The sequence below is a fragment of the Pteropus alecto genome, unplaced genomic scaffold (assembly GCF_000325575.1).
Source record: "Pteropus alecto unplaced genomic scaffold, ASM32557v1 scaffold61, whole genome shotgun sequence".
Taxonomy (NCBI): Eukaryota; Metazoa; Chordata; class Mammalia; order Chiroptera; family Pteropodidae; genus Pteropus; species Pteropus alecto.
This window is the reverse complement of record NW_006434835.1, coordinates 14,638,618-14,649,802: the sequence shown is the minus strand read 5'-3', so window position 1 is coordinate 14,649,802 and position 11,185 is coordinate 14,638,618. Positions and strand designations below refer to the sequence as shown.

Sequence of the window (11,185 nt, the reverse complement as noted above, 5' to 3'; positions counted from 1 at the left end):
CTCTGCCACCCTCCCGGAGCCCTGGCCAGGCTCTCCACTCATTTTTATCTTTGTTCATTTGAAAGATGAAACCATGGTATCTTGCTGTTTTAATCTCATTTCTTTAATTATGAGTAAAGCCAGACACTTTTAACGTGGCCGTTAGCCAGGGGATTTTCTTCTGAGAATCGCATATTCATATCTGACCTTTGAGGGTTTTTCTCCCTTCTCTGATTTGTTTATGAGAGAAATGAACCCTTTGTCATATGACATTCATCAAATATGCATCAGGCATCCCTACCTGCCAGTGCTGTGGTCCATGTCTCTCAGGGGACATAGAAGTTCGGCTGCCGTAAAGGCCATGTGGCCACGGTCAGCGGCCAGCGTGCCTGGGGAAGGAAGCAAATTGTCACGAGCCTCATGGATTCATGTGATTAGCTTCACAGTTGTTTAGTCTTCAACTCAAGACGGACTCTGCTGAGGCAGGGCTCACAGATCACCTAACCTGCTCTGCAGTCACTGAGTCACAAGCGACAAAGCGTGACCAACACAGGGAGGATCATGGGAAGCAGTAAGGAAAGTGACGAGAGTTGCTTCTCTGGAAGTCACAGGAGCAGACGCGGTTCCATCTGCAGAAATCTCTGTCTGTGGTTTGGCTAAATAAACTGATGAGGAGGATGTGAGGACAGTTACCACAGTGACTCCTTTCTAAAGTGTGCGGAGCGTCCAGACATCTCTCGCCATACTGACCTCGTTCAGTCTCATCCAGTCTTATTGTCTTAAATGCCTCTGACAACTCCCAAATCTAGGTCTCAGCCCCAGCCGGCTCCCCTGCACTCAACGGACAGTCACTGAAAAATCCCCACTTGTGTCCGTCACAGGCAGCTCAGGGTTAACAGGGCCACAGCCGAGCCCCTGACCCCGACGGCCATCCCCGTCTCACTCAGGGGCCACTCCGTTCTTTCTGCTGCTTGGAACAAAAGCTTCGAAGACATCCTTGACCCGCCTCCTTACCATCCACAGCAAGTTCTGTTGACCCTTCAAGATAGAGCTCTAATCTCCCCTCTTCTCACGGCCCCCAGAGCTGCCATCCCGCCCGAGCCACTGCCGTCTCGTGTAGGATTACCGCAGTGGTGTCCCGGCCCGTCACCTGCTTCTGTCCCTGCTCTCCTGCTGTCTTTCTCAACACGGCAGTCAAGGGGTCCTGCTAAAATGTTGAGTGAAATCATGTCACTCCCCTGCGCGAGACCCTCCATCGGTCTCCCGTCTCACTCAGAGGAGCAAAGCCCCGCAGAGGTCAGGTGGGCCGGTGACAGTCGGGCCGGTGACAGGCCGTCTGCGCCTGTGCCCTTCGGTCACTGCTCCAGCAGCACTGGCCCCCGGCTGCTCACACTCCGGGTGCAGCTGTTCCAGGGCCTCTGCACTGGCCGCTCCCTCCTCCTGGAACCCCCACCCCAGACAGCTGCGTGACTTGCTCCTTCTGGCCAGTACTTAAATGTCACCTGCATGGTGATGGTGAGGCCTCCCGCGACCTTTGCAGCCGCGCCCCCCAGCGATCCCCGTGCCATCCCTTTCTGCCTTTCCCTCTCTCTCCTCAGGGACCGGGACAAGTTACTTACGTTGCTGTTGTCTGTCTTCCCTCACTAGAACGTGAGCTTTCAAGTTAGGACCTTTCGTCTGTATCCCCAGGAGTTAGAGTAGTTCCTGTCACACAGTCAGTACTCAGTTAATACTTATTACGTGAATGCATCAACTGTTTCCTTGGGTTATTGGATTTAACTTATTGTCAGGGAAAAACGCTAGTCATCGAGGAAATTGGTTTATGAAATTCACTCAGACTTTTGGAAGGCATTTGACAGGGCTCTACAGGAAGAAAGACCTCTATGAGTCACCGAGTCATGGGCTTATGTTTTAGAAATAGGAACGGGAATAATAGGACAAGTTTTAATGGTAGAAATTGATACTAGAAAATTAACGTTCTAAAGGAGGAATTGAATAGTGAAATCGCTTAGTCTGCGGGACTTCTAAACTCCAGAGAGAAGATTCCAGACTGATAGGGACCAGCCGCAGGCCGGGGTGGGCAGCTGGCAGTGTGTCCCCTGTCCCCGACGGCCACTCCTCTCCCCTGCAGGCCCTGCCCAATGGAGCCCCGCCTTCCTCGCAGCCCAGCTCCCCCGCCCTCATCGAGACCAAGGAGCCCAACGGGAGTGTCCACGCCAGCGGGTCCACGTCGGAGGAGCCCGAGGAGCAAGGGGCCCAGGTATGTGCTGGGCTGGGGACCAGGATGAGGGCAGGGGAGGTGGAGGCAGGAGATACCACAGGAAGAGAGACCTGTGCTCGGTGGGAGAGCCGGCCACCAGCCCAGATATGCTCCTTTTTAGCAGTGTAACCCTGGGCAGGTCACCTGCCCCCAAACCGCGGTCCCACTGTCCCCTCATCAGTTACATGGGGCATGGGGGTTGGTGGGGGGCAGTTCAAAAGAAGTGCTCCCCTCCAAGGTCTTGCCTAGCTCTGATGTCCCAGAATCCGGTAGCTCTGAGGACAGCGAGGGAAGACGTGGGAAATTCTGTGGGATCCAAGTCTGTTTTGCAAGTGAGGGCTGAGCTCACCTCTCTGGCGAGGTCCAGACTCCCCAAGTCCCATGCACAGATGCAGGATTTCTACAGGAATGAACGTGCTGTCCTCCCGAGGACAGTCCGTCTCAGAAAGGCATCCAGCACTTATCCATCACCGAAGAGCTTCCTGAGTGTAGCCACCGCTCTGAGATGGACAGGACCCTGCCCGGCTGGGGTCCCTGCGAGCTGGTGGCCAGTACCGTCTGTCACTGTGACGCGGCAGAACGGCCCTGGCACTCTGAGACCAGGTGCTGGAGAACACGAGGCACACAGGGCTGCACGTAAATGAGGTTTTCCTCAAGCACCACAGCATTCAGTCACTTTTCCTAGTGTCACCGATTTTGATAGAAAGAAATACAGACTCGATGTAAATCCCTAACAAAAAGGACAGAGCCCGTGAGTTTTTGTGTCGACACAATTAGCCAGTGTCACTCTGCTCCAGGATATGCTTCAGGGATAGACCGTCCACATCGGTCTACGGAAAAGAAAGTTGGGGCTGGCGGAACCTGAATTACACGAGGTCAAACTGACACCCCATCCTGGGGGCAGGGCGTGCTAGGACCGCGCTGACCCAGCAATGGTGTCAGACTCCCAGGCCAGCCACTCAGGGGCCAGAGACTGCTCTCCACACACTGCCAGTCGTGGGTGACCGCTGGAGAGCTGCTCGGGGCCACAGGACCTGGGACCGGGGTCCCGGGGAAACCAGGAAGGACCGCGCCTCTGGGTCCAGACCCAATGGGGCGGGAACCACGTGGCCGCCCTGGGAAGACTTTGCCTGGAAAATGGTTTCTGGAACCGGGGGGGTCAGTCCACGGGAGTGTGCCACGCCCCCACCCTGTCTGTCCCCAATGCTTCCCCCACATGCCCCCCAACTCCGCTGCACTGCCTTGCAGGCTGACAACCCCTCCTTCCCCAACCCTCGCCGGAGGCTGCGCCTCCAGGACCTGGCCGACAGAGTGGTAGACGCCTCCGAGGACGAGCATGAGCTCAACCAGCTGCTCAACGAGGCCCTGCTCGAGCGGGAGTCCGCCCAGGTGTAAGTGGCTCCTCAGCACGTGCCTCATCAGGCCCAGACTCGGGGTTCAGAAAGCTCATCGTCTTTAATGAGGCCCCTCAGGTGTGGCACGCATGTTTCACGGGGCTCGTCTCCACCGCAGAGTGAAGAAGAGAAACACCTTCCTCCTGTCCATGCGGTTCATGGAGCCCGAGATGGAGACGCGCTACTCAGTGGAGAAGGAGAAGCAGAGCGGAGCTGCCTTCAGCTGCTCCTGCGTCGTCCTGCTCTGTGCGGCCCTGGGCGAGATGCTCGTCGACCCCTGGTGAGGGCAGGCTCTGCCGGAGCTGAGAGGCCAGCAGAGGGGAGAGGCCACAAGCTTCCTGAGGGACACTGGCACCCCAGCTGGAGCCTGTTGTGGGGGCACAGGCCTTGTCTCTGTTCCTCGCTCCCCGCAGGACCAGGCCCAGGGAATGTGAGGTCCGTGCCCTGGACCTCCTTCCTCCTCCCCATCTGGGGTTCTGGAATAGCACTAGTGTCAAACGGGGTTCAGACCAGGACTTAGAAAGCTGAGGGATGAGAGGGGCCCAGGGGAATGGAGATCGTGGCCGGCTGGACCTGAGTGGCTCTAGGACAAGGAGACAAAGGATGGGACAGTCCTCAACCTCAGTCACCAAGGCCCATCTGGCTGCCTTTCTTGGCTCATCTTAGTGAAAATAGGTTTTAGCCTCTGGGCACAGGCCGATCTCTCTAACCCAGCAGCAGGTCCTCGGGCAGGGTGGGTGTTCTGGAGGCCTCGCCCCAACTGCTGAAGCCCAGCTGAAGGATGGCGCCTTCCCCACTCCCTCAGCCAATCAGCAGCTCACTTCTGCTCAGGGGGTTCCCATGAGAAAGGAGCGGGTGTGGGGCCCTGCTCGTTACAGCTTGGGGAAACAGTAAAGAGCCTTGGACTCGGTCACGCCGCCACACTGTCCTCGGTTCTGGACTCATCTATTTGCTGTATCACCTTAAGCGCGTCACTGAGGGTTCCTGGGGCATCAGTTTACTCATCCGTAAAGCCAAAGCTGACGACAATCATCTGAGGATAACAGTACCTTTCCGAGCTCACTCTCAGGGCTGTTGTGAGGATCAAATTCACTCATTCACTTCACAGATAGTTTGTCTACTTCGTGCCTGGGGCAAAGATCTAGGGCTGTAGCAGTGAACCCAACATACAAAAACCCCCACTCTGGTGGAACGTACATTCTAGAAGGGGAAGGTAGACAGTCAATCAAAATATGTGTGCAGACAGGGATGGGTGCCACGGATAAACGTAAATGAGTCGAAGGGAGATGGGCATGCTGGCGGTGAGCTGAGTTTCGTTTTTGCATTTGCATGTAAGAAGGTCAGACCAGCCTCACGGACGGGGTGGCAGTTGAGGAAAGACTCGAGGAGGGTATGAGGTGACTGAGAATCAGGCACTGGACTAGCAGCGCGGAGGTGTCCAGGGCTCTTGGCAAGAGCGCTCAGTGGGGTGAAACCAAATGGGAGTGGGTATGAGAATGGGGGGCTTGGAGACAGCAAGTTTCTCAGAGTTCACGAGAAGATGGATGCGGAAGGCCTTGTCAACTGTAGAGCTCTGTGCAGTTGTCAAAAGATAACTCAGGTCTACGGCCATGCCACCCCGAACACGCCCGATCTCGTCTGATCTCGGAAGCTAAGCAGGGTCAGGCCTGGTTAGTCCTTGGATGGGAGACCACCTAGGAAGACCAGGTGCTGTAGGCGTAAAACAAGATAGCAGCACTTGACAGTTAGGGAGCTGCTGCTCTCCCCTCTCCCCCCGATCATGGCCACGTGGCAGCAGGCTCGTTCCTAAGAATCCCTTCCCAGGTTCTGCCCTGGCCGTCTGCGAGTCTGTCCTTTTCTGGGGGATGGCCCGGTCAGCAGTTACAGCTGGGGAGGGTCACACACTCCCAGTCCCTGCCCTCGGCTGGCAGCCCCTGGCGTCACGTGGAACTTTTCCTTCCTTTGCGGGCCTGTCTTGTTTCCTTTCCTTTACTCCTCTAGCCCCTCACCCAATCTCACTACCCCCCTCTGGTCCCCTCCCTGTCATCTCCCTGTTACAGGCTAATGACAAACTATGTGACCTTTGTGGTTGGGGAGGTTCTGCTTCTGATCCTGACGATCTGCTCGCTGGCTGCCATCTTTCCCCAGGTAAGAAGCACGTTTCCTTTTGGCTCAGAAGCCCTCTGGAAGTGAGCGTCGTTCCCTGAGAAAGTGGGTACTGATGGAGTTACGCGTCCTGTCAGACCCTTAGAGATTACAAGCCTTGTGTTAGGGTGCTGCAGGCATTTACCCATCCATTCGTTCCACATTCAGTCATTCACTGACAGCCGAGCACTCACTTTGGGCTGGGCTCTGGGGGGCTCTGACGCTGGAGCACACGTGGGCAGGTGAGCCAGAGTCTGGATGTGGGGCCCTGACTGTGAAGGACCTTGAAACCCGGACAAAAGGACTGTGACTGACTTCTATAAGCGCTGGGGTGCCACGCAGAGTTTTAATCAGAACAATGGGGAAAGTCGTGTTTTAGGAAAATTAATCTGGCAGGTGGCTTGCCAGGTAACTTTGAGGACTGAGGTATTCTGACCCAGGAAAGGCAGGAGTAGCCAGAGATGGCGGGCCCCAAAAGCTCCTCCCTGACAGAGCCTTGTCACGAGGAGATGGGGAGCGGGCTCCTGCTGCCTACAGCCTCCTGGTCTGGCCCCCGTGTCTTCTGTGGAAAGAGTTCTGCTATCTGGAAGCCACATTTCACAAATATGTCACGTAGGAGTGACACGGCACCAGGGTTCCTTGTCCACTTTGCCACTGTCGGTTTTGGTCGACCCCCACACAAAGCACTACTTCTCGGTTTCTGGGGAGTACGGGGCACCCAGAGGCATTAGCAGTCGTGTTTACAGGAGGAAAGGCTCATGGCCCTTGAAATTCCATTCCTTCTAGGCCTTTCCTAAGAAGCTCGTGGCCTTCTCAACCTGGATCGACCGGACCCGCTGGGCCAGGAACACCTGGGCCATGTTAGCCATCTTCATTCTGGTTATGGCAAATGTCGTGGACATGGTGAGTTCCTGCTGTCCTTTTTTGAAGGGACAGTCCCCGCTCTCAGTGGTAAAAGGCTTCAGGTGGTCAACCCATTCCTCTGCCACGAGACGCTGGTCGGGAACGACCAGTTCCTAAACAGATCACCCTGGCCAAACGTTGGGGGTCCTCTCCCCAGGAAACCCGACACTGCCTTGTTTCCCCAGCTCGTTACTGGGTCCAGGAGACTGCCACCGTGCACCAGGTCCTGTGTAGGCGCTTTACCTACACTGACTCAATTAATCTTCGTAACAATCCCAAGAGATTGACATGCTTAGCTGTAGTTTCCTATGAAGAATTAACACTCAGAGGTTGATTCACTTGTTTTAAGTCACACAGCCGAGTAAGTGACAGAGTCAAGAATGGAAACAGGTCCTGTGTTTTCTTCTTCCGCATGTCACTGCACAAGGGGCGTGATACTCGTAAGCACTCCACGTGTCTTCAGTATCCCCAGGGTGTGGCTAGTGTCAGGAACCCACCAGGACGGGGAGATAACCTCCTCTGCTAAAGGAGCTTCCTGATTGGCCTTCATCCACTTGAACGTGGCCAGGCCTTTCTAACCGGGTCACTGAGGACGGCAGCTGCAGAGTTCAAACGGCGAGGTGCAGACAGAATCCTCTCCTTTGCTGTCTTCAGTTCACGGAGAAGCTGTGGGTCCTATAAGGGGGCAGCCAGATGCTTTCTTGGGGAGAAGTTGGAAGCCAAGATCAATTGATTCAGAGCCACCAGTTGTTTACTGAGCATTGGGGTCTGGGCAACCGTCACTGATATTGTCAGTTGTCACGTACAGCCCTCCAATTTTGGTAGCACTAGAGACACTCTTAAAGTCCTACTTTTTCCAAACATTGTTTTATTATTTGCTTTCTTTTCTTTCCCAGTCCAAGCATAGTAAAAAACTTAGCATGGAGACTTATTCTGGCAGCAGTATGGGTGACACAGCCCTAGGGCCATCTGGTCAAAAATACAACTGGAATGGGATTAGAAGCTCCAGACGTACCCCTGGGCTGCATGGTGCCCACGGTGCAGGGAAGAGAAGCCCCAGGCCCCTTGCACGTCAGAACACCTGGGTCTGGGGACCACTGTTTAACAAGGTCATGGACATCGTGCAGGATACCTGGAGATGTCACCAGTGGAGAGTGAAAAACCAGGGAGGTGTGAACTTTTCAAATGCTAGAATCCCATGCTGAGAACTTCCCCAGAGCCAGACAAACTCCAGTGGGTGAAGGTTACAAAACATAGGTCTGACTCAGTTTATGGATGCACTTTCTACTGACGACATCTGCCAGCAGTGGGACCAGTGACAACTCCAGAAATGGAAGTGTCTGAGCAAACTGGCTGCCATCACAGCAGAGCTGTGAAGGGCGGGTGACTGGCTAGCCCCACGTCTAACAATATGGAGTGGGCAGGAGCCTGTTGGATTTGAAACCCAGTGACTGGACTCCTAGCTCTGGGTTTACCACCTGCTAATTGTGCTACTTTGGGCGAGTTCAGCCTCCCTGAGTTTTCTATACAATGGTGTCAATACTAAATCAAATATGGTCATGGTCAAGCTCTTAACAGGAAGTGCTAACATTTGTATTACTCCTGGTAAATTTCCCCATCTTTCTTGGTGTTTCTGAGGGAGCTGTGGAAAATGGCAGCTGATGAACCCTGCCACGACAGGGCCTTCTCTGACCAGTGTCCGCTGTTCCCTGGCACCCCATGTTCTCCCCCCATGCTCCCGGCCTCCAGCTTAGCTGCCTCCAGTACTACACGGGACCCAGCAACGGCACCGCAGGGATGGAGATGGAGGATGGCTGCACGGAGAACCCCAAGTATTACAACTATGTCGCCGTGCTGTCACTCATCGCCACCATCATGCTGGTGCAGGTCAGCCACATGGTGAAGCTCACGCTCATGCTGCTCATCACTGGCGCCGTAGCCGTCGTCAACATCTATGCCTGGTGCCCCATCTTCGATGAATATGACCGCAGACGTTTCCAGGAACACAAGTAAGAGGGGATCTGATTTTCTCCTTCCTCCTACCCTCCAGGTCCGCATTTCAAAGTCATGGGCATGCACTGAGGTGGCTCGGTCTCTAGGGCTCATCAAAGGCTTGTAGGGGAATCAGGGCTCGTGGCTTCTCAGTGACGTACCACTGGTTGGCAGTAAAGCTGGGACAGATCTTTCCATTCCTGACCAAGTGGAAGATCTGGGTTACCTCAGTGTTTGGCTGGGCATTAGCGTCTTGTGCCCAGATGGGCCCTGACTGTCATCTGTCTAACAGCTTTCCTGTGGTTGCCTTGGAGAAGATGCAGATACTCTCCACCGCTGGGCTCAATGGCACTGACAGGTAAGAGCGACTGCTCTCCCTCCCGGTCTGCGTTTTGGCCCCTTTCTTCTATAGAGAGGGAATATCACAGGCCAGAGGCACATGACGTGGGAAGTTCAAGTTAGAGAAGTTAGTATGCATTTCTGTAGGAGGGCTGGAGCAAAGGTAGAATGGTTTCAATATGGACCCGGCCATCCTGAGTCCGGGAGAGAAGCTCGGAGAGCAGCAGCAGCAGTGTGTTTTGTGGGGGGAGGGTACAGAGGCTGGGCTGAGGGGAAGAGAGGAGTCAAAGGGCTGGTAGCTGCACTTAACTGGCCGACAGGACAGAGCAGAAAAACGACCACATTCAAAGTAGAAGACCTGGATTCTTACTCTGCCGCGGTTGATTCTCTGCGGGGCTGCCCAGTTTTCCTGAGCCTGTTTCATCTTTTGAAGAGGATCGTGGGCTAGTTCTCTAAGGTCCTTTTAGCTCTAAACTTTTAGAATTTTATGATTCAGTGACTTGACTAGACCTTTAAGTTAAAAAAAAAAAAATTACTTCGGCCACTAATTAGTGAAAGACCTTCAAGTAATCAGGAAATGCAAATTAAGACTACAACAAAAGACTATTAGATTAGATACCAGTTTGTCAAGAATTAAGAAGTCTAATAATATCAAGTACAATGGTAACTCATTCACATACCCGACTGGATTATAAATCGGTACAACCACTTTAGAAAACCATTTAGTTGTTTAGTAAAGTTGTAAACAGACGCATGGCCTGGCAATTCCGTCACACACACACCTTAGAGAAATCCACGCACAGCTGTATGTTCCAGGATGTGTGCAAGAATGTCCTTAGTCACACTGTAATAGCCACAGACACACATCCAAAACAAATTGAAACCATCCAAATTACATCACAGTAAGTGGGTATGAAAACTGGTATATTCATGTAACAGAATACTATACAGTAATGGAAACAAAGACCTACAGCTCCACAAAAAAACCCGGGCGAAGTTATAAAGTATGGTGCCCGAGTCCATCACTGTGACGTCAGTCTCTCCTTTCTCGATTCCTACGTGGCTGCAGCTCCTTCTGGGGTCAGTCAGGTGATGCGGTGTTTGTTGAACATCAGGGGAGCAGCCCTGATGTGGGTTCCAAGTGCAGCCAGGAGGGGCCAGGGTTGGCTGGCTGACAGGAGCCCAGTGATTTAAGACAGCTTTACTGCCCAGAGGGCATCTGGACTTGATGTGAAGGTGCTTAAGGAGCTGGGGGAAGTCTCAGGGCCCTGGGCTACTGGAAAGAGCACAGTCAGCAGAGGGAATAAAACTCTCCCCAAGGGCGGCGTGGACACACTTTCCCGTGAATTGCTCTCTGCCCTGCAGGCTGCCCCTGCTGCCCTCCAAGTACTCGATGACAGCGATGATCTTCGTCATGATGCTGAGCTTTTACTACTTCTCCCGCCACGTGAGTGCCTGCACATACTTCTCTTTTGCTCATGACCTCTCAGGGCCTCCTGAGAAACGGGCCCAGGATCTAAGAACCAAGCCCCTAAGGGTACTGCTTTCCTTTACCCAACACGGCATGTGAACCTGTCAAGCCACCACCTTCTCCATTTTCTGGCTGCTTCCTCAGTGATACAGACAAAACAGTTATTTACCTCTTCCTTCTAACGTCCTCCATGGTGCTAAAAGAGACATGGGGGAGGGGGCAGCAGAGCCTGGATAAAATCTATTCTCTAGGCCACGGGCTCATGGATCTTCACTCACCCTGGCTCTGGGGGTCACTAACACACTGGCCACGCAGCCAGAAGAGAAAGGAAGAGGGTGGGGAGGAATCCATGCAGGGGACTTAGTGCTCCATGTTAGCACAAGTGCCACCCAGTGGCCAGCCAGGGAAAGTACAGCCTCCTCAAGCCACTTCTTGGCCAAGTGGGGCCTGCTGGAAATGGGGACTCCTCCCTGGACTAGGAGATCCTCACTGCAGCTATCTGTAACAGGTCCCAGGAGGCCCCACACATTCAGGCCTTTTAGATCTCTGCTGTAACCACGAGGGCCAGGATCCTCACTGCAACTTAGGGTGGCCTTTTTGATCAAGTGGCTCAAAATTCCTAGGTCTTCTTTCCCTTGCAGTGTAGCCATCTTTCTTACAATTTTGCCATGTGGAGCCCCTCCACTCAGGTTCATTTTTCCT

General features: G+C 53.8%; 1 protein-coding gene and 1 non-coding gene across 3 annotated transcripts in view; both read left to right on the top strand.

The window, feature by feature from the left end:
• ADCY3 (adenylate cyclase 3) overlaps positions 1 to 11,185 on the top strand; it is a 68,034-nt gene that overhangs the window by 52,942 nt on the left and 3,907 nt on the right. For both annotated transcript variants that reach the window (XM_025045769.1, XM_006910279.3), the window contains 8 exons: positions 2,111 to 2,239; positions 3,488 to 3,630; positions 3,752 to 3,913; positions 5,694 to 5,781; positions 6,565 to 6,681; positions 8,431 to 8,690; positions 8,966 to 9,031; positions 10,378 to 10,459. In XM_025045769.1, coding sequence (XP_024901537.1) covers positions 2,111 to 2,239; positions 3,488 to 3,630; positions 3,752 to 3,913; positions 5,694 to 5,781; positions 6,565 to 6,681; positions 8,431 to 8,690; positions 8,966 to 9,031; positions 10,378 to 10,459 — 1,047 coding nt within the window. The remainder of the gene's footprint in view (positions 1 to 2,110; positions 2,240 to 3,487; positions 3,631 to 3,751; positions 3,914 to 5,693; positions 5,782 to 6,564; positions 6,682 to 8,430; positions 8,691 to 8,965; positions 9,032 to 10,377; positions 10,460 to 11,185) is intronic.
• Positions 5,234 to 5,352, top strand: LOC112478638. Its single transcript, XR_003045897.1, has one exon. It is a non-coding gene; the product is annotated as a 5S ribosomal RNA (ribosomal RNA).